Below are 23,057 nucleotides of genomic sequence, written 5' to 3'. Positions count from 1 at the left end.
CACTTTTGCTCCTTTGATTGGGTCAAGGCTTGGACCATTGGAAAGCTCTTTCCGAGCTGGTCGTTTTGACATAAGGTAGGCCCAAATCTGAGGCTTGAGTCCAAAGATATGGTCTTCGGAAGTTCTGCTGACTTGTGCACTGTTTCTTCTCGTGTTGACTTTTCAGCTTTTGACCGGCCTTCATAAAGGCTTTGTCTCCTTGAATCTTGGCCTTTATCACAGAACTTCTTAGCAATCAACCCTTTGCTCTTTTATATCGCCAAAGTGGCACATTTCTGCACATAATTGAGTTCCATGTCTGAAATATATAAAAGCACGTAATTAACATTAACTCTTATTTATTACTCGCATAATTGGTCTAAAAGTAGTACTATTAAGGGGTTAAAACTACATTTTTGGGATCTTATCAGCCTTTATTGTAACTTAAAACAGGGTAAAACCCGAAAGGTTGGGCCTGATTCTCAGATCACGCGCCAACCGACGTTGCCTTCTCCTCAAACAGCTTGTAAGCACGGCTTGAGAGGTAAATTCTAAACCTCCTCGAAGCCCAAGTAAGAGGATACCTTGTGTGTTCAAGCATGCTTACGTGATTGTTTAAAATTTACTTTCCACACTGCAATTTACATTCACGCATAAGGCTGAACCCGAGCCACATAACAACCATGGGGAAATCATTACCCAATGTAGGTAAATTGGACGTTGCTTGATTCTTGAAAGCCCTAGACCAAAAAAATGAATTAAAATCAATCAACTAGAGCCCAAAGTAGTCATGCTTCTCTAGAAAAGGACAAAAATATAGCCACGAGGATTTAGAGTCATCAGTTACTAGATTTCGGTGGACCAACTACCTTCCTCACTCCCCTCCCCTAGATTCATCGTGAGTGAGATTCTTGGTAGCACACCATTAGGTAAAGTGACTGCCTACTCTTCTAAGACGTGTAGTAGAGCCATCCTAGTTTCGCGCCCAATTGTTCCTCTGAACAGGGCATAGTAAAATATAAACCAAAAGCAAAGTTTTCAAAACTCCATACTTGTAAAAAACGAATTTTGAATTCTTGAGCATACATTGCACCATTTGCGCATGTTAGGATAGTTTTGGAGTCTTGCTAAAAGTGTATGATATTGCGTTCAAGCACTTCTAGTATTAGCAAGAATAAAACTTACTCATGTTAGAGAGCTCGTCGCCCTAGACAATCTCCTATTTCTAGTCCTCCATCTCATAAGATGGCTGACGAAGTAGTGCAAGCTGAATAGCCTCTCTCCAACGTTTACACACCGTTGCAAAATAGGCCTCCATCTTGTATACGACTCACATTGCTCACAAACGATTTTCACATTCCACCGAACGTGTTCAATCTTCTACCCATCTTCCACGGGTTAAAACATGAGTTACCGTACGAGCATCTACGCCGGATACATGAAGTATGTAATACTTTTCATCATCTGGGCATCACCGACGATCAGGTTAAGCTACGAGTGTTTCCTTTCACTCTAGCTGGCAAGAGTCACACTTGGCTTATTTAACAGAAGGCCGACTCTTTCGATACATGGGAAAAGGTTGTGTTCTCCTTCATGAAGAAGTACTTTCCGCCGAAGAAAACAGAAGAGTTAAGAAGCAAGATACAGTTCTTCGAATAGAGTTTGAGTGAGACATTTTCTGAAGCGTGAGATAGATTCTCCAACCTACTCCATTCATTTCCTCACCATAAACTAGGAAAATCCACTCTTGTCCAATGTTTCTTCAAAGGCCTTCTCCCATAACACAAAGTAACCCTCGACATCATGAGTAATAGTAATTTTTTGGATAGAGGTGCAACTGAAGCCTTAACCTTTCTTGAAAACTAACCTGAAAAGAGTACCCATTGGGGCGACATAAACAATTCCAGAACATCCCAACCCAGTACATCTAAGGCTAGTGGTATTTTTTAGGTGAAATCCAATCTAGAAATCAAAACCTTAATCGAAACCCTCACAAGAAAGATAGATGCCATCATAACCAAACAAAAATACCAATCCCCTCATCCTGTCATGAACATAAATACCTAACCATGCAATTTCTGTCTAAGCATAAATCATATAGATGCCACCTGTCCCTTGATCACAAACCTATCATCACTTCAGCCAAAAGAAGTATGTACTTTCAATATGCCAAATGCACCGTGGAGACAACATCGAAACTTTGCATGGACCAACATTCTGCAAAACCAAACACCACCAGGTTTCAACAAACCAACAAATACATTCAGACAAGGACAAGGACAATGTAACTATAACAATCAAAACAGAGCATTGGTTCCATCCCAGTTTAACCAGAACTATCAAAACTTGCCTATCAACAACCAAAGAGACCTAGTTCCCATTACACCATCAACTAGTGTCCAAACAAATAAACCCACCGAAATAATGCTATATGTCATGTAACAGCAAACCTAAATCCTAGCATCCATGCAACAATCTCTGAACTTGTTAGCCCAAGATAAAACCCAGAAAGGTGTGTTCCCAGGTCAAGCTATTCCTGATCCTAAACCGACAAACACAGCCTTTGTAGCAACAAGTGACGTGAACGAAGTTGGAGCGCTAAAAACTCTTTCTTACTCATCCCATCTACGAGGATTGACTCCTCTTTTTTGATGTATTCCTTTCCCATTCCATTCCATCTTTTCTGTTAAGGAGATACATCAATAAGGTAACCAGACCTCTCCAACTTGGAGGGTGTGGTTGTAAGTGCCATAGCCTTAGTCCACAAGTATATCTCGCATATTTTTTGTAAAACACTTATTACTCGTCGTTGGAGTAAGTGTGCACCTATGGAGAGAGTATACAAATTTTATTTTCTTTATTTTACACTTCTTTCTCAAAAATGTTTGTTTTCTTTGCGCTGTTAATGATAGATTTTCGATACATCAATAGTTAAGTGATTTTTCAAAATGGGCAATGGATTTTACACAGACCAACCCCTAGAACAATGCAATCTAGGGGTAGTTTGAGATCATCTTTGCTTACTAAGGGTCGCCTATATCACCGAGTTATTAAGCCCGAAATCGGGACATTCCTTGTCTTCTTGCGATAAATCTCCCACTTCAGCAATTTGAAGCTCTGTCCGTCTAGATTGGGTTCGCCACAGAGCCAACACGAAAGTTGCCTAAGATTATCTGTCATAATTTGTTTTCAAGTAGTAACATCTAGAATCACAGCTTTTGAGTACGAGTTTCTTAAAACATCTCTCCATAGTTTTCAAAACTAGAAGATATAAAAATGAAAATTATACGCCGGAGTAACCAAAATGATACCGGATTAACGTATAATTTTATATTCTAGGCAAAACCTCTATATGGATAGATCGAGATATATTTTGAATGAGAAAACCAACTAAAAAAAAAATGATGCGTCTCCAAATGAGAATTAAACAAATACAGTAACCCAAAGTGATACTATTTTCTGTTTAATTCTAGCTTTTGTCTCCTCCTCTCTATTTTGTCTCGAGAATCTGACGTTAAAGACTCAAAAATTTTCAAAATTTCAAAATTTTCTTTTCTTAAAAATCTTTCCCCTCTCGTTTAAATCTTTTCCCCTTTTAAATCTCTCTCATTTCTGAAAAAAAAAAATTCAAAAATGTCTTCTGTAGCAAACAAAAATCCTCCACCTAGCAAGCCTAGATGGATCAGTTTCAATGATCGTGTGCAGGTACTTCCTAGAGAATTGCAGGTTAAGATATGGACACGTAAGGGACGAGCTATGAGAGAAAGTTGGTGCTCAAATTGTCAAACATCAACTTGTCCCAGCCTGGTCTTCAACCTCATAATAATTCAGTTTTTACGGTTTTCATGTGCCAGCGACCTGCTCATCGAGCACAGCTGAAGAAAGTAATCCAGCCATCTGGTTGGGATTGACTTAAGTTTTCAAAAACTTCCAAGTCTTGGGGATCTAACTTAAAATGACCCACCTTTTTAAATTTTTGTCAAACTTATTCAAAACTCAAAAAAATTAATTAAAATTTTCCTCCTGTTATCTATACATATTTTCCTTACAGTTCTTTCCATCATCCGTTTTTCATCCACTGTTGGATGTGAGTGTACCCTATACCATTGCATTGTATTTTCAATGCTGATTGTTTTGGTTTCTCACGGGTCAAGATCGGACGAGTAACGAAGCATAGATCGGCTCTTGAATTTGGCAAGCCACTGAGCACAAGATCGGAATTTCTTGATTTCATTTGGGCTTGGGCCAAAATTTCAATTTCTTTAACAAGTTTAAAGAGGCACATGTGAGGTACGTGCCATCAAACTATTTAGTCCATGTGACTGCCCGCATTCCATCTTCTCCAACACGAAAATCCCCAACCTTAGCCGCCCACATTAGCTCGCGATCGCCCCTTATCCAACTCGCGACCGCGGCCTCACCTCAACACACTGCCACTCAATTTTTTTTATAGCCTGCTCCATTTTCAACCCCAATTCCAACTCAAAACTCCAATTTTATCAATCCCTACTCTAAATGGCTCGAGTTCTTAAAATCGTGTGGGAGCAAAATTTTCAAGACCTCTTCTATTCCTATCTGTTTGAAGTGCACTTCAGGGCTGAGATTAGAAGAAGAGGATGGGAACCCTTGGTTTTGTTGGAAGGTGTGGCTTATTCTCCCTCTCTTACTCTTTCGTTTTATAACTACATGCTTAGAGGGGAGGATGACCGCATCACGGTTGTAAGGGATGGCCACTCGCTAGAGCTCACCAAGGAGGTAATGAGTGGTGTTCTGGGGATTCCTCTGAAAGCTTATGTTCAGACGGAACAGTACCCAAATGGTAAGACCATCGACGTGATGATGGTAGAGACGCTTCTTGAGGGGGTTAAAAACCCCAAGTCTTGTTGCTCATTTCAGAGTTCGTTATGAAGGAACCAGCTGGCAGTATCTATGTGGACACAGCCTACAACTTGCTAGGCTCAGGCAAGCCTTCGGATATAGGTAAGGCGATGCTTCATCTTTTATGGATTCTTCAAGAGCAAAAGAACAACTTCTGCATCGTCTCCTTCATCTTCGAACAACTCTGTAAACCGAAAAAGTCAACCGTCCCTCTACGGCTCTACCAGTGCTGGTCACCAAGATCATGCAGCACTGGGGGTTGGAAGCCACAGACGCCCTAGTGGAGGTCAAGGACGCTACCACAGGTCCTATCTATGCCCACTGCATTCAGAAGTTATGGTTTCCACCTGCAGCCAGAGCCGCTGAGCAAGCACGCCCGACTAAGAAGGTGGATTACTTAGCTGAAGATGCCACTCGACAGTTCACTCAGCCCATGGATGGAATTCATTTCCTCTATGGCGGCTAGAGGATTATGCATTAGAATCTCCACCAGCTTAGGGAAACTCAGGGTAACATTATAGCAGAACAATGGACCTTTAGAGAGGAGCAGCGGTCCTTCCAGCAGGAGCAGCAATGTTTTTAACACAGTGTCACTAGAACACTGCAGAGCATCAGAGACGCGCTCCTGCGTAGTGATAGACATGCTAGGTCCCGACGTCAGCAAGGAGAAGGATCTTCTAGATGTCGAGATGAGTCACGCACGTATTCTGACTAGGATTCCTAGTGTCCGTATAGTTGTATTTATTTATTTTTCTATTTCTTTCTTACGTGTATGACGTAGTATAAGTTTAATTATATGCTTAATATTATTTGTTTGTTTTATTTTTCTTGTGGAATTTGGTATATGAGTGGAAGGTAAAACATATATATCATGCCAAAATTTTCCATTTTTTCTTTCATGCATTTCATATATATTTCAAAAAAAAAAAAAAAAACCCCCAATTTTTTTTTATAGTAGAATAAATATCCTTAGTATAATAAACCATATATTTCTCGTTCTATATCAACAACCCACACCCCAAACTTATTTGGGGGTGGCGTATTTTCATCATGAAGAACAGAATACATGTTTATCCCCATTTTTGCTCATGTTTCTATGGTAATCTCTTTCCTTACCTCTTCATACTTTGAAGACAAAGCATAGTTTTATTTGGGGGCAGTATAATAACATTTTGCAAAAACTAGGCATTTTCTATATAGTAGATATAATTGTATATTTCTTCATTTCTAAAAAAAAAATCGAAATAGACCAAAAATATTTTTCTGTTTAGTATTAAAAAGTCTTGTTTCATTTTTCTATGATGAATAAAAAGTTTAGAAGTCTCATTATAACAATAGAGTAAGGACTTGTTCTTCGTATTTAAACTAATATACGTACAATAGTTTCTGCATCTTTTCATGAATAACATGCATCAACATTTGTTTGTATATAGCATTGAGTTTCCGAAGCCAAGGTTAGAACAATTAAGTTCCAAATCCTATGAGAATCTAGCCAAAAGCCTCATATGAATGATTATTGAGTGATGACACAAAGGATGTCCGGATAGAAAGACCACACGTCCACTTGCTTGATCACCACACTATATCCTAAGAGAGAATTTAGGCCCTTTTTGGATCGATATAGCCAAATAAACATTAAAAACTCGAAAAGATAGTTTTCCTCTAGTTACCCCTCTTGAGCCTTCACCCTTTCTAAAAGCCTTTTTATTCCTCACAAAAAATTCCTAACCCATTACCACACATAATAAAAAACTTACCCAGCTAACAAGTTGAGAACTGGAAGGATATTAGAAAAAGAAAAGAGAAGACCTAGTACAAAAACAGAATAGATCTTTGCTTCAAAAAGAAAATAAAAGAAAGAGAAGAAAATAAAGACCCATAAAAAAACCAAAACTCCAAAAAAATCAAAGGAGTAAATGTTACAACCCTGTTTCTATTACAAGCTATATTCCCTAGCTCTTAGGCACTAATCTCCTTCTCCGCCCTACTCACTCCCCTTTCTCTCTCTTATTCGCTCCCCTTTTCTCTAGGTCTTCTTTCCTTTGGATTAATGAATCCGCCCCCTCTCTCTCCCCCCCCCCACTATTTCTCTTTATATCTTTCTTTTCATCCATCATGGCCCTCCATCTGTTCCTCCATCTCGCGGTCCTCTTATCTCCATGTGTAGGGTTTCCGTACCGCGACCACACGCTGTCACCCCGATCCGGTGGATCGCGGACTTATGTGTTATGCTGACCCGACACATCTCACCATTGATATCCGGTCTTTGCATCCACGCCCTTCTGAGATGCCCCTCTCGAGTCTGCGATAGTATCTCGATCGGGGAGTCGAGAGTTCTCCACATTAAACTTTCCAACCGTAGTCTTCCGTTTTCCTTTCACCGCTGGATTCACGAGTTTCCACGTGAGTACAACTGGCACCCCCTCGTTTCTTGTGCATCCACGTGTCCTTCACTGGCTGGTTCCTTTTGGTGTCCCCTCGATTTCAGCTCCCCTCAAATTACTCTTTTACCCCCTCCTCTTATAAAAAGCCCGCTCGATTTTTCCTCTCTCACTTAGCTTTTCTTTTGCCTTTCAGTTCCTCTCAACCTCTCCCTCTACCTTTCTTCTTGTTTTCCGGAAGACGATTACATTTCGCCGCGATTCGTCTTCTCCGGTTTTTTCTGCGAAAATTCTTGCTCCGGCTGCTCTCCTTTTATCTCAGGTTGGTCTCCTCTTCTCTCTAGCCCCATTTAATTGCTATATTGCGCATTTCTCCTTTGTCCTTTGTGTTAGAATCTGTTCATCTCCCCTTCTTTCTCTGCCTTTGTGGTGGCTGTGTGTCTTCCACCACGACCCGCGATGTCGGCTCGAGATCCGCCACCTCTTCCTCTCTTGTCCCAGTAGCCTTGCTTCCCCACCTCTCCCGACCGGACCGAGGCCCGCTTCAATCTCACGGGCAAGCTTTTGCCCTCCCCCACCCCCCCCACCGCGCAGCCGTAGACCTAACCTTGAGGCTGTTAAAGCGCTTCACGGGATACCAGCTGATGTCATCTTAGAACATGTGCGACCTAACTTCGGCTTCTCATCTCCGGTTCCCTACGGGGCGGGGTGCCTCGTATTAGCCACGGTAGGACAGATTGTTGTCGGCTTGCGTTTGCCCCTCACCCGTCTTGATGTCGAGGTGTGTAATCACTTTAACATCCCCCGTTGCCAAGGCATTGGCAATTTTTGGAGGGTCATGTATGCCGCGAACCACTACAACCGTTCCGAAGTACCCAAGATAACGGTTCGCGACATGACCGCTCACTTCTTCATCGAAAAGAGCACCAAGGATGTCAGTGTGGGCTATCACTCTTTTTGTGTCCGCCCTAGAAAATGACATTTTATTCTTCGTGTCACTTCCTCAGACAAAGTGTGGCATCACTACCCTCTTTATATCTCAGGCAATTTCCTCTCCGCGGATCTTCCACCCGTACTGAATCTTAACCACTTGGCTTTTCTTCCCAGTGGTGAGTCTCCCTCTTTATCTACCCCCATTGATGTATATCTTTTGGTTTCTCATCTGACTTGACGGCTCTCTATTTCAGGTTGGTGCCCCGACTCAAAGTCACGACCCTACGACCACATTTCTTCCACCACTTTCCAGAAGATTCGCAACCTGGGACCTGCTCAAGCCGTGATACTTGGGATTGACCCTGCAACCGCTACTCCCCTACTGTCCGATCCTGAATTAAAATCTATAGGCAAATATTGCTCCCCATTTTTCCGTCCTCCTCCCCCCAAAGAGAGAAAACCACGTGACACACCACCTCCTAAGAAAAAGCGCCATACCGCGAAACCCCCACTCCGCCCCAAGCCTGTTCGCAAGACCACTCCTCCCTCCGCAGCCCCTACTCCATACCGATCCCTAACCACTTGGGAAGATCAATACTCATCCTCTCATTTCCCTTCCACCACTTCTCAAACTTCAAACATGGGCGCTAACAAACGCAAACTCTTCGACAGTGATTCGGATGAGGATGTCGTCCCCATTGCTGCCCCCCTTGCCGCTGCTCATTCCTCTCCTCCCCCGGCCTCCAAACGTCCACGGCCCTCAGCTCCTGAAGAGGGTCCCCCAACTAGGACCACATCCGAACCTACCGCGCCTCCTCATGCGGAACAGCGGCCCGGGAAGGAGATGGCACCACGGACTGATAAGGGGGCCACTGAACCCATTTCTCCGTTTTGCCCCGCTTTCAAGCTTCGAAACCGCATTCTAAATGCCAACGACTCTGCCTTGGAAAATCCGGCAGTGGCTTCCTCCCTGTTCTTCGGGTCTCATCTCCCCAAAGATATGGCGTACGCTGAGGGGGGATCCTTTGAGTCTCACCGGACTTCATTCTATACCGGCTGGGAGAAGGTAACCTTTTCTTTGCATTCAAGTATCTTTCTTCCATCTCTCTGAGTATTCTAACTTCTGCTCCTTCTTCCAGATGAGTTTGGATATCTCCTTCATGATCCGCGGCCTCTTTGGTGCAAGGGCACGGATCGATGAGCTGGATAAGGAAGTCACCCATCTAGAAAAGAAGAATGCGGCCGTGGACCTAGACAAGCTCAGGGCCCAAGATGAGCTTAAAACTGCGGAGGCCGCCCACCTTGCTTATATGGACAAGGTTAATGACCGCTTGAGTAACCAGCGTGAGACCCTTCAAGAGAAGCACGCCGCCACTCTGGAATCCCTCTCTCAGAAGCATCAGGAGGATGTATCGGCTCTCCTTAAACAACATGAGGCCGATATGGACGAGCTCCAGGACAGCTTTCGGGCCCAAGCCGAGAAGAGGGTGGCCAAGAAGGTCAAGGAGGAGTTTGATCGGCTCACCAAAGAAGGTCGTCTCCTTCTTGAAGCCCCTGTCGCTGCTCCTATATCTGAGGTCGCTGTGCCAATCCAGGACTCCACTTCTGAAGGGAAAGAGGCCGCTGCGTTGGTAGCCGAGGCGATAGACGCGGCTGCGGATGAAGTCCTAGAAGAAGCCGCCGAGTCTGTGATCCGCGAAAGTATTGTGTCTTGAAAATAGCTTGTTTATGCCCTGGCTAGGCTTCTTTTGATGTTACTTTGTCATACTCTTTATGCTACATTTTGTCGTATTTTCACCCCCACCAATTGGGATGTTCATATTATATTTTGCCTGTTTGCCCAGATTGTTTCTGTCGACACTCTTACTCGTATATGGATCCAGCAATAACTGGCCCCTATCAGTGTATTCACCCCCATTGGTTGGGAATATTTGATTTGCTTGCCCCACGCCCAGACCAGGCCTCCGCCACTCTCTCTACCTCTGGTAGGCACTCTGCCTGCGGTGCGCGGAAGCCTCTTCGCTTCCGTTTGCCCCTATCTCACATAGGTCCGGAGAAATTTCTCTCACCCCGGCCCTGTGAGACCTCATCTTCGTGTGGCAACTCTTTTTGCCCCACTAAAGTTTGGACCTCTCGTCCTTGGAGGGCTCACCCCCTCCATTCCCTTCACTCTGAGGGGCAATGAAAACTCATGCAATAATACTTAACTCAAAAGTGCTACGGTTTTATATATGTACAAATAGCTCATGCCGTTTTCAGTTTCTCTCATTACATTTACTCGTGAAATTTTTTCAGCAACCTTACATTCCACGGCCTATCCACGGCTATTGCCTCCCACGGTTGTAACTTTGTAGGTGCCTGTTCTCCCCACCTCGACCACCACGTAAGGCCCCTCCCATGTCAGGCCCAACTTCCCCTTGCTTGCTTTCTTGGTGCTGGGGGTCACCCGCCGAAGAACCTTGTCTCCCACCTTAAATCTCCTCACTCTCAGCTTCTTGTTGTACTGCCTTTGCGGTGGCGGTGATATTCTTCCAGTTTGATCGGCTGTCTCTCTTTTTCTTACGCTAGGTTCATGTCTCGGCGAGAATGCCCCGGTTTGACCCATCCTTGACGGTAGGGTCCTAGTGGTTGCCGCCACCATTTACATCGGTATCCGGGCCTCTACTCCATACGCCAATGAAAAAGGGGTCTCCTTGGTCGAGGTTTGTGGGGTTGTCCGATAGGCCCAAAGCACCCGATTTAGTTCGTCGGCCCAGGACCCCTTCTTGCCCTCCAATTTCCTCTTGAGATTGTTAAGTATGGTCTTGTTAGAGGACTCTGCCTGTCCATTTCCCTCGGGGTTGTATGGGGCCGAGAATCCCTGTTTGATGTGATACGCTTGCATAAAACTTCTAACCCTTGATCCCGTGAATTGGGTTCCATTATCCGCAATGATAGAATAGGGCAACCCGAAACGGCATATGATGTTTTCCCATAAGAATCCCTGTTGTATGGGGCCGAGAATCCCTGTTTGATGTGATACGCTTGCATAAAACTTCTAACCCTTGATCCCGTGAACTGGGTTCCATTATCCGCAATGATAGAATAGGGCAACCCGAAACGGCATATGATGTTTTCCCACAAGAACTTGATCACTTGCACCTCTTTCACCTGCTGCAATGGTATGGCTTCGATCCACTTTGTAAAATAGTCCGTCGCGGCCAATAAGAATCTCCTTTTACCGTGGGCCATGGGCAGCGGTCCCACTATGTCAAGGGCCCACATCGCGAATGGCCACGGGCTAGACACACTGTGCAGCGGCTCTGCTGGGGCCAATATCAACCGAAAAACTCGACACTTCTCATTTTTTGGCGAATTCCACGACGTCTCTTTTCATGTGAGGCCAGAAGTAACCTTGTGTTAACAACCTGTATACTGTTGTCCTGCCCGCCGAGTGGCTCCCACAATCCCCCTTGTGCAACTCATTGAGCACCTCTTGAGCCAGTTTTGGCCCCAAGCATCTTAACAAAGGCCCATTGAAATTCCTCCGATATAATTCACCTCCCACCAACGTGTACCTTCGAGATGTCTGTTCCAACCTTCGTCTTTCTCTGGGACAAATCCCCTCCCCCCCTGTCAAAAACTGCTTGATAGGTACCACCCATCCTTCGTCACCCTCCGCAACATTCATCACTCCCAATGCTTCCTCGGTACTTGGCTTGTCCAACTTCCTCATTTCGAGGGTCCTTTCTTCGGTCCCTGGCATGGCAGCGGCTACATAAGCCAGAGCATCTGCATGACGATTCTCCCCTCGGTTCAAATGTACAAAGCGGATTTGCGCGAACTTCGACGCCCAGCTTCGCAGGACTCCCAAATATCTTGCCATCCTAGGACATCTTGCCGCGAACCCTCCATTTGCCTGGCACACTACCAAATTGGAGTCGGAGTATACAGTGAGTTCCTTCACCCCCAGGCCTTCTGCCATTCTCATGCCGGCGATTACTGCCTCATACTCGGCTTCGTTGTTGGATGTTGCGAAACCCAATTTCATTGTCAGCTCTAGCCTGTTGTTGTCTGGCGTGACCAATACTACACCAATTCTGCTGCCAGCATCCGTTGCTGACCCATCAGCAAACACTCTCCAACCGTTTCTTTCGTCCCATGGGTTCAAGCTATCCAGTTCCTCTTCCCTCTCCGGTTCCAAAACCATCTCCTCCCCCCATGTAGGGTCCTATGCGGGGAACTCCGCCACTGCCTGAGCCTTCTCCGCTGTCCTAACCTGATATTGGATCTCATACGAACTTAGCATCACGACCCATTTCAACATTCTTCCTGACTTCTCTGCTCTCAAAGCCTGCTTAAGAGGCAAGTTTGTGACCACGATCACTGCGTGGGCTTCAAAATAGGGCTTCAGCTTCAGAGCAAAAAATATCAAGGCGAGGGCGTACTTCTCCACCCGACTGTATCTGGTCTCTGCATCCAACAACGTCTTACTCTGAAAGTACACTGGTCTTTCTATCTTATCCACTACTCGAACGAGGACCGAGCTGATTGCATAATCTGTGACCCCCAGGTACAAATACAACTTTTCTCCCTCTTCGGGTCGCGACAACAACGGTGCACCCTCTAAATACCTTTTAAGCCCCTGGAATGCCTGTTCACATTCTGCCGTCCATGTGAAATCTGTGGTGTTTCTCAATAGTCCATCTGGCGTGCCTACATTTGTCGGATGATTTGAGATGAACCTTTGAGAGCGCGACCCTTCCTCCAGCCAACCGCTGCACCTCCTTCACTGTCTTTGGTGATGGCATCTCCACCAATGATCTTATCTGCTCTGGGTTGGCCTCTATTCCTCACTGTGTCACAATATACCCCAGAAATTTCCCTGTGGTGACTCCAAATGTGCACTTCTCGGGATTGAGTTTCAAATTGTGTGTTCGCAGTATCTGAAATGTCTCCTCCAACCTTTCCAAGTGCTCCTGTTCTGACATACTCTTCTCCACCATATCATCGATGTATATCTCAATGCCTTTTCGGATTTTGCCCTCGAACATCTTCTCTCCCAAGCGCTGGAATGTGGCTCCTGCATTTTTTAATCCAAATGGCATTCTAGTATAGCAGTATGTGCCCCCTTCCACTACGAAGGAGGTTTTTTCCTGATCTGGTCCATACATTGCCACCTGATTGTACCCCATAAACGCATCCATAAATGAGAACATGCTAAACCCCGCAGTCCTGTCCACCAACTCATCCACTCGCGGCATCGGATAACTGTCCTTCGGACACTCTAGATTTACGTCCGTGAAGTCCACACACATTCGGACCTTTCCATTTTTCTTCGGGACCGCGACCACGTTGGACAACCAGTCTGTGAATTCCACCTCTCTTATTATCCCCGCACCCTTTAGCCTAGCAACCTCTTCTCGGATTCCTTCTGCATATTTGGGTTTCATGCCTCTCATCTTCTATCTCACTGGCTTCGCGTCCTCCCTCATGTGCAGGCGATGACATGCAAACTCCGGATCTAAACCAGTGACATCCTCTATCCCCCACGCAAAGACGTCTCTGTTCTTCACCAAGCATTGCACCAACTTATCCTTCCATTCTTCTGTAAGACTCGACCCTATCGATGTGAACTTCTCCTCTTCGCCCTCTCCCAAGTTTACTATTTCTATCTCGTCTAAAGTCTTTGGAGCCGTCGCGACCTCCTCCCCCTCCTCCACGGCCCCGCACTGTAGTTGCTATGCCGCCCTCTTCCTAGAGCTCATCGACTCCTCTTCTGGTCCGCAGGACATCCTTTTGATTGTGTTCTGGTGACTGTTCTTGGATGCCACTTGATCTCCGCGGACCTCATATGTTCCCGTTGGGGTAGAGAATCGGATAACTTGATAGTAAGTCGACGGCACCGCTCTCATCTCATGTATCCATCTCCTCCCCAGGATCGCGTTGTATTGGGAGTTGGAGTCGACCACCATGAACCTTGAGAACACTGTCACGGGCCCCTTTGTTACTGGCAGCAGAAGTTCCCCCATAGGCTCTGTAACACTTCCATTGAATCCATACAAACTTGTCCGCAGAGGTCTCAGTTGCCCTGGGTTGATCCCCGTCTCCTCAAGAGCTCCTCTGAATAGCAAATCCACGGGCTACCCGCGTCTATCGGGACCCTTTTGACCACATAATTGCCCATCGCCATTGTAATAACCAACGAATCCTCGTGTAGGCGTATCCACGCCTCGGGTCCGCCTTGAGAATGTAATTTTCTTCTCCTTCCCGCTCATTAACTCTGCTCTGTATCTCTGCCCTCTGTGGGACTCATTGACCTGCTGAATACTCGCCGTCCTCCTGACCTTATCCCGGTGGGCATTGTGACTCAACGCTTCCCCACTGAAAATAACATTTATGGTTCCCAATATTCGTCCCGCGGCAGGCCCAGGCTCCCGGTCTGGAGATTCCCCTACAAATTCCCTCAACATCCCCTTCTCTATTAATCTCTGGACTAACCATTTCAAGGCATAACAATCATTGGTTTCGTGATTGCGCACCTGGTGATACTCACAGTATGGCTTGTTGGGCATTTCGGCCGGAATGGTTCGCGGCCCTTCATATCCTTGCACATTTTTAATCAGCGGCAGTATCTCACTCAACGGTCTCGCCAACGGGACATGTTCCACCTCGCGGTATGGCTTCCGCTCCCTTTGCTCTCTCCGCGCTATCTCCCTTCCTCTTTTCGGCCTTGAGGACTGTCCACGGTACCTCTCCACGCCTCGGTCACTTCCCTCTGTCTTTTTGCGTTCACCCCCTTTCTCTACCGCCGATACTGTCTTGGCTCCCCTCTTCGACTCCTTCTGCATGGTGTCTTCATATCTAATATACTTCTCTACCCGCGGATATAACTCGTGCAATGTTGCGATCTCGTTCTTTCGCTACGGGTGATGGACCGCCCGTTCAGTCGCGACCCCCTTTTCGAATGCTATTACCGCTGTCCTCTCATCCAAATTCTCTACCTTTAGGGTCTCTGCCTTGAAGCGACATAGATACTCTCTGACTGATTCTGCAGATCTCTGTCTAACGTTAAATAAGGTCGCGATGTCCACAACCCTCCTTTTCTGATGTATAAAGTGGTCAACAAACGCCTGCTCTAACTCTTGGAAATTGGTTATGCTCTTTGAAGGCAGCCAATAGTACCAGTCGGAAGCCCCACCCTTAAGACTGGCCGGGAACATCATGCACCATAGACCATCATACCTCGCCTCTTGCCAGAGAGGCATCTACTATCTAAAGTGATGGATGTGATTTGCCGGGTCACCCGTTCCGTCATATCTCTCGAATCTCGGCTGATTGAAGCGTTTTGGTACCTCCGAAGTCCATATCGCATCTGCAAGCGGGTTGCGGTTCAGCCCCGCCACCACTAGACTGGCCGCGCCCGTTTGGACCCTTGTTTGTTGAAGATTCGCCACTCAGTCACTGTTAATCATTTGTTGGACTTGTTCAACCGTTAACCCGGTCACCGGATTGTCCACTAGGGTCGGTCCCTGTTCCTCTTCGTCCTCCACCTTTTCATTCTCCGCTTCCTCCCCTGTTTCTTCCCCGGTCTCCTCCTCCATCCTCTCCCTCTCTCGTCTCAACTCCTCATTTTCCTCCCTCAGCCTTCCAATCTCTTCCCGCATAAGCCGCGCTTCTTCTTCTGCTCTTTCCTCCTCTCGTCCTTCCCCTTCTTCTACCACAGCTTCCGGCATCTGTTCTGGGACCCTTATCTTTCGGGGCCTACCCGCCGCCTTCTCTGGTGCCATTTCTACTTCGTTTTTCCTACAGACGGCGCCAAATGTTACAACCCTATTTCTATTACAAGCTCTATTCCCTAGCTCTTAGGCACTATTCTCCTTCTCCGCCCTACTCACTCCCCTTTCTCTCTCTTATTCGCTCCCCTTTTCTCTAGGTCTTCTTTCCTTTGGATTAATGAATCCGCCCCCTCTCTCTCTCCCCCACTATTTCTCTTTATATCTTTCTTTTCATCCATCATGGCCCTCCATTTGTTCCTCCATCTCGCGGTCCTCTTATCTCCATGTGTAGGGTTTCCGTACCGCGACCACACGCTGTCACCCCGATCCGGTGGATCGCGGACTTATGTGTTATGCTGACTCGACACATCTCACCATTAATATCCCGGTGCTGCATCCTGCCACTACAGTAAAAAAAATCAAATCTCCCAAAAGTTCAAAAATCAAAAGGAGACGATATCAAAAACAAAAAGAAACAAAAGCAAGGTTAGAACTCCCAAAATTCAAAATCATATTGAGTCACAAAGCCAAAGGGCTAAAAGAATATATCACAATTCGAAAGCAAAAGAACAAAACGAGGTTATTCTCTGGTTACAAGTATCTTGAAGACCTAATTTCTCAATTTATCATATTTTGTTTTTCTCTTCCTTTTTATTTCTAAACCATCACCCTAGCCCCATAACTCCTAATAAAAGACTTCTAGCTCGATTAGGAATATGATGGTATGATAGTAAGTGGAAAGCGTGATCAATCGACCCCGATTTTTTTGGACATTATTTGAGTATGCAATGAATATAACTGTCCGCTGCACTTGAGAGAACGAACCTTGAGTGAATCTATTAGAGAGTTGTGATTGCAACACACCCCTATGAGAACCTACCTTAAGGAAGCTCTCTAAAAGCATAAGAAACAACTCTACTTTTGCATTTCATTGCTAATATTTTGCACATTTATCTTTAGATGATTAAATTACTGTATATATGTTATTCTAAGTTTAAAGGAGCTTGTCGTTATTCACCGCTAATGAGATGTATGAACTTCTGATAATAAATAAGGAAACAAGACCCTTTGTACTAAATAGAAGAAGTTTGTGAGTACCTTCACTGGAAAACTCTCATGAGGCTTAAAACTCGTCCACTAGGGAATTCCTAGTGGTTTAAAGCCTTGTTGCATATGGTCAATGCAATGGTACTATTCAAAACGAGATTAGTATAACTTATAATAAATCACTCATTTGTGATCTTAGTTTTTTCTCTCATCCTTACTTGAGGACAAGCAAGATGCTATTTGAGGGTGGTGATCAGCTCCTAAATGAGCATTTTATTACCCGTATATTGCTGCATTACAACCTTTCTTACGCTTAACGAAAAGACAACTCATAACTTTTATTGCCTTTTTCAGGTTAATGAGTATTTCAGACCACTTATCATAAAAGCTATGTCTTATCACCAAAAGGAGCCCTAATCACGCTTATTATGAAGACCAGAAGCTGCTATGGAAAAGTGCTGAAAAAGGTCAAAGTCAACGATCAAAGTCAAAGGTCAAGTTCAAAAGTTAAAGCCCTCAAATAAGAAGACCAGAGATGGAGGCCCTTATCTCAAAATATGACATTCTTCCCAAACCTACCTTGATCATGAAGAAAGCAAAAAACAAAAGCAAAAGTGAAGTGTGAGGTGTCTAATTTGTAGTGGAGAAGGGCAAATCTATAAAAAGCAAAAGTAGGGGTATATAACCTAAAAGTAAGGGAGAGAGAAACTATCCATTGTCTTAGGATCCAAACCATTTGGTTTGTTTAATTTCTTGTCTAGTTTTTCAATTCATATTTTTACTTTATTGTTTGTTTTATTTCATTTCAATCAAAACTTATTGTTTACTTGTTCTTATTTAAATCTTCAATCTTGTTTTGCCTGTCTTATTTCAATCATCAATCTTTCTTTCTTGCTATGTTTTCAAGTCATTTCAATACCAACAACTAAAGCTTTCAATGTTTTCATTAGCTTAGAACGATTCTAATCTATACAATAGTCTACCTTTCTTCTTCCCACACTCAAACTCAAACAATTTAGGATTAACCTAACTTCTAAACAAACTTTTTGAAGTTACACACCACTATCTAAAACTTCACCTGTGCAATCAAATCAACGGTTCATAAATTGGTTGAATTGGTTAGTTCATGCAGAACTAGACCGTTAGATTTTAAAGTTGGGCTCTTTAATCTATAAGTAGGAGATGCATCTGTAACTTGAAATGGATGCAATTGATTCGTCTAAAGTACAAATGGGAGTTGGTGGTGAACGTGCCTCGTCTAAAGAAACGTTAGAGAAGGTACTGGAGAAGGTATTTCCTCGACTTTGTACCTTAATTCAGGTGGGGGTGGAAAACTAATTAAAGTTGCATACTGTTAATTTTAGGATCGTGCTTGCTTCTCATGTTGAAAGCTTGATCATTGGTATGATAGATGCTCTTAGATTGGCTCTCCTTGCAAGAGATGTGATACAGGTCGTTTTGTGAAAACTTCACAACAACCTCATTCATGGGGTCAAAAGTTTTTAAGTTGCCCAAAATATCGGAGTTTTCAATAGATGAAGGATGCTCTGAAGGAGTCAATGCTGGAGCAGAAGCCTAGTCATTTGTCTTCTCAAGTTGGGGGAGCTTGTCTGTAGGGAGTTCTAATGGTAAGTCCAAAGTTTGTGTTCAAATTTAAGTGGATAATTTGTGTGAAGGATTTGAAGCACAAGTGACTGTGAAAGGGAAAAGGGTGGTTTGAAATGTTTGTATTTGGTTTAGTTTAATCATCAATACTATAGTTTGAAGTTTGAAGTTGAAGTTGTAACTTTCATGTTTGAACTTTCACTGTAAGTTTCATGTTTGAAGTTTGAAGTTGAGGTTGAAGTTGTTGTTGCAGTACTGTTGTTGTTGTTGTTCAAAACACTCTAAACAAAGAACACTTGAATCATTGAAGCAACATAGAACAGAGACTCTAACATTCAAACTACTTCAAATTACTTCAAACTAACACAAACATAAAACTTGGACACATAAAACATAACACTAGACCATGACACAATACATATTAGGTCCTCTTGTTCTTGTTCTTCTTGTTGCTCATGCACACTCCAGCTGCTACTAATGCCATTACAATTTTTTTAGCTTCACGTGCATGTTGGTGATTGTGATTAATCAAATTGTGATGGTCCTAGAAGTGGAGTGCGTAATCTTCCTGATCGCCGGACTGAAGGAGAGGCTGATGCTGGTTGTGGTGGTGGTGGTGGAGGGACATCTTATGGATGTGGTGGTAGTGGAGGGACTTGTTCTGGTTGTGGTGGTGGTGGTGGAGGGACTGCATGTTGCTGGTTGTGATGCTGGTGGAGGGACTGGTGTTGGTTGTGGTTTAGCTTTCGGAGCAAATTTCAAACAGAATCCTTTTGCTGGTGGTGGAGGATATGCTGCTTCTTCAACTCTAAATAACACATACTGCTGCATTCCTTGTAGACCTTCAAACTCATTTGGCCCTTATTTTCCATCAACTCCAAAAACACTCGCTTATCTTTCTTTTCTTTCAACAATGCTTTGATCTTCTCAAAAGAGTCATCAATTTTCTCTTTATCAAGCTGAATTCTTGTTATTCTTCCTGTAGCCATGACTTCCAACTGTTGCAACTTGAGATGAGAATAGAGTTAAGAGATGAGAAAAGATTTATGTGAGATGTGTTGGGGGTGTAGTATGATTTTATAGAAAGTGAATAGGGTTTTTAATGATTCACGAGGCATTGACTGAAATGAATCTACCAATACAAGCCAGCCTAGTAAAATGAATCTGTCACCCTATGCATAGTCTAAAAACTGCAAGTAAATATCTCACACTTGAATCACCAAAATTGTAGACATTTTCTGATTTTCTGCCACCCTATGCATAGTCTAAAAATAGTCTAAAAACTGCAAGTAAATATCTCACACTTGAATCACCAAAACTTCAAACATTTTCTTAATCTAAATTTTAACATAATATTTAATGCAATTTAAATAGAAAATACTCCATATAATTATTAAATACTGTAAAAGAAATCACTGAAAAGAAATAGAACATTCTAAACACTGCAAAAGAAATAGTCCAACTCTGTACACATATATTCCAAAAGAAATCTTTCCAAGACTAGTTGTACATGAATATCAAAAGTAAACTGGACCATTCATCCAAGTCTAGCTTGTATTGGCTTCACAAGTGCTGGTGCTTTGACAGACAAGAGCTGTAACACTTGCTTTATTTCTTGTTGTTCCCTTCACAACTGCTGGTGCTTTGAAAGGAGTTGTAACACTTGCAAAAGTTGCTCCTGCTCCCTTCACAAGTTGTCTTGTAGCAAGTAGCACACTTGCACTATTCTTTTTCCCCTCTCCTTGCTTTCTAATCAAGTCACATATAGTATGTCTGTGCTCTAGTGCTTTGAATAATGTAGGTCCATAATTTTGGCTCTTTTTAGGGTGTTCATGTCTTACTGGCCGGTGCCACTCTTACTGGTGCATTGCTTGGTGGTTATGATATGGACTCACTTGGAGGAGCATTACTTGGTAGTTCTGCTATGGACTCACTTGGAAAAGCATCACTTCCACTTCGCAAACCACTATTTTTTTTTTGTCTTCCTAATGCCACCCTGTGTCTTCCTTACAATCTTTCTGCCAAGGTTTGTGATAAGCACCCAAAACTGTAATATGAAACCCTATTGAGACATATAAATTTGGTTAATTATATGTTTAATAATCATGAAATGAGTATATTTTCGTACTTTTGCAGGTATTCACAGTAAACATGAAAATATTGGTTAAACCTGCATTAAAGCACGGGGAACGATGTATATATGAATTCTTCCAAATCAGCCATGTGAAGCCCAACAAATTTGCATAGAAGCATCAAACTTCTGAAGCTCCTACCTCTTGAACCAGGACTCCGAATGTGACAAGTGAGCTGCTTTCGGACAATCGTATGATGAACTCTACGTATATAAGGGAAGTTGTAAAATGCCAAAAGACTGGACCACCATTGGACTGCACGTGGACCCACTATGCAGGCCCACAAGATTTGATGAGTCATCATACAAGTCAAGACAAAAGTGCAAATAATTGGTGCAAAAGTGACACCTTGCATGTAGTTAATAAAGTTAGATTAGATTAGGTGTTAATAGTGAAAAAAGATAAGTGTCACTTTGTTGTGGATTGTGTGGTTAAGAAGGAAGTAAATATGGTTTGGTGTTTCACGTGGGAGGAAAGAAGATTTGTCTCAAATGGAGAAGAAAACAAAACAAGGGGGGGACACTCCATTTACTCCCTTGACTTCTTTTTCTTTACCATGCATTATTTTAGTTCCTTAGTCTTAGTTTGTATTTTAGTTTTTTAGTTTGGAACAAAAAGCTTGTAATAGTTTTAATGGAGGAAACTTTGTGTTCCTCTTAAAAATAAATCTCACTTCTTCATGCAAGTGAGTTCATATATATATAGTTTCTTTTTCTTCTTGTTCTCCCTCTCTCTTTTTACATTTATATTCCACACTTGTCATATTTTTCTCCCAAGGAACATGAGCTAAACCTTCCCTTGTAGGGAGTTAATGATGCTCATGTGAGGGATAACCTTTGTATTTGATTTTAGTAAGTTGTTTAGGAAGAACAACTAGACCTACATCCTATCCCAAAATGGTAGTTGGTGTAGAGTCTAGTTAGGAATCAAAGTGATGAGCTTAGAGATAAGTCATTGCTTTGGTTCTACATGCTATCATAAAAAGTTAACTCTCCACTTTTGTCTTAGTAAATTTTTATTCTTGTTTTAGTTGCATGTTACGTAACTTAAGTTTGTTTTATTTTGTGCATTAAAAGAAACCAAGTATGTAGTTAGTATTAATGAAATCTTAACTAAACTTACTCACTAGTTTCTAAAGAGCAAAACCAAGTTGTAAGTGGTCCTAGAATTTAGGTTGGTTCGAATCCCTACTCAAAAAAACTATACGCACACGAAGATCTTGAGTAAGGAAAATACTTTGTTTTCACACTTTGGCCAAGGAAGAGATCTAAAGAGATACGCAAAAGGTGAATATCAAAATGGCGCTGCTGCCATTCTAAAGACCAAGGACTTGTGCTACAGACTGGAAATTGCTCCAAGGGGAACCCCCACTCTCATCATTCCTTCATTTTTGCTTATTTCTTACATTTTTATTTTTTTTTTCAACATTTTTCCCCCACAAAAGACCTGATTACTAACGGATTTTTTGTGGTACTTCCAGGAACAAAAAGTTAGGACCGGGAAAGTAAACTACACAAGTATCTAAGGTTGTTGTCAAAATTTTAGCTCACTGTGGGAGAATCCTCCGCGTGCGCGGTACTGGACTCGTGTCTGCAGGTGGAGCCCGCATCTGCGGTGTCTTTTCTCTTTTGCTGCTCATGTTCTAGCTCAAGCATCCACTGATATATCTTCATCCATATCCAGGCCTAACTCTCTGGAACTGTAACAAAAAATTCAAATATCTTCTAGGATTAATTACGTTGACGGATTGAAACGTCTGTTTCATTTCTTTGGCAGACTTGCGGGACGCTACAGATTCCAAATTTTTGCTGTTTTTGCATGAATGCCATGTACAAAGTTATTATGTACTAGTTTATGGATTATTATTTACGTATTAGCCTAGAAATATGCATGAATCATGTTCATACACCTGTAAATATTTATATACGATTAACTGGGCATGAATTGCATATTAATGTATATATACATATAAATGGTACTGTTTTGCATGGTTATCTGCCTTTTTACATATAAGTGTCTATTGTTGCATGTTTAGTATTTCTCTAAGTATAAGTACACGTCCTTGTATAATACTTCTATTTTGTCAAGAAAGAGGAGAACATTCCAACGAGGGTTAAAATCTGAGTTAGGTAAGTTGTTTCTAAACCCTACAGGGTGAAACTGCTCTCTATATGACACTCGCAATCTCAATGAGTATTGCTGAAATCGAATTATTATTCAATACGAGAGTCGTATTTTAGTTTATGTATAATATGTTGCATGTTTAGTTTTAGCATTATCGTATTTATCTGCATCCGTATACTATATTCGCATGCTAATGTATTTAGATACGTATGAGTGATTCA

General features: G+C 43.0%; 1 protein-coding gene across 1 annotated transcript; it reads right to left on the bottom strand.

Moving 5' to 3' along the window:
- Positions 1-11,511: 11,511 nt before the first annotated feature.
- On the bottom strand, positions 11,512-12,360 carry LOC147516864 (uncharacterized). The gene has a single exon (XM_086593404.1). The coding sequence runs from the start codon at positions 12,358-12,360 to the stop codon at positions 11,512-11,514; it is 849 nt and encodes a 282-aa protein (XP_086449530.1).
- Between the last annotated feature and the right edge of the window lie 10,697 nt (positions 12,361-23,057).

Source organism: Coptis chinensis, chromosome 2 (genome assembly GCF_015680905.1).
Source record: "Coptis chinensis isolate HL-2020 chromosome 2, ASM1568090v1, whole genome shotgun sequence".
In the NCBI taxonomy this organism is placed as follows: domain Eukaryota; kingdom Viridiplantae; phylum Streptophyta; class Magnoliopsida; order Ranunculales; family Ranunculaceae; genus Coptis; species Coptis chinensis.
The sequence above is the reverse complement of the archived record's forward strand: the minus strand, read 5'-3'. Positions and strand labels throughout refer to the sequence as shown.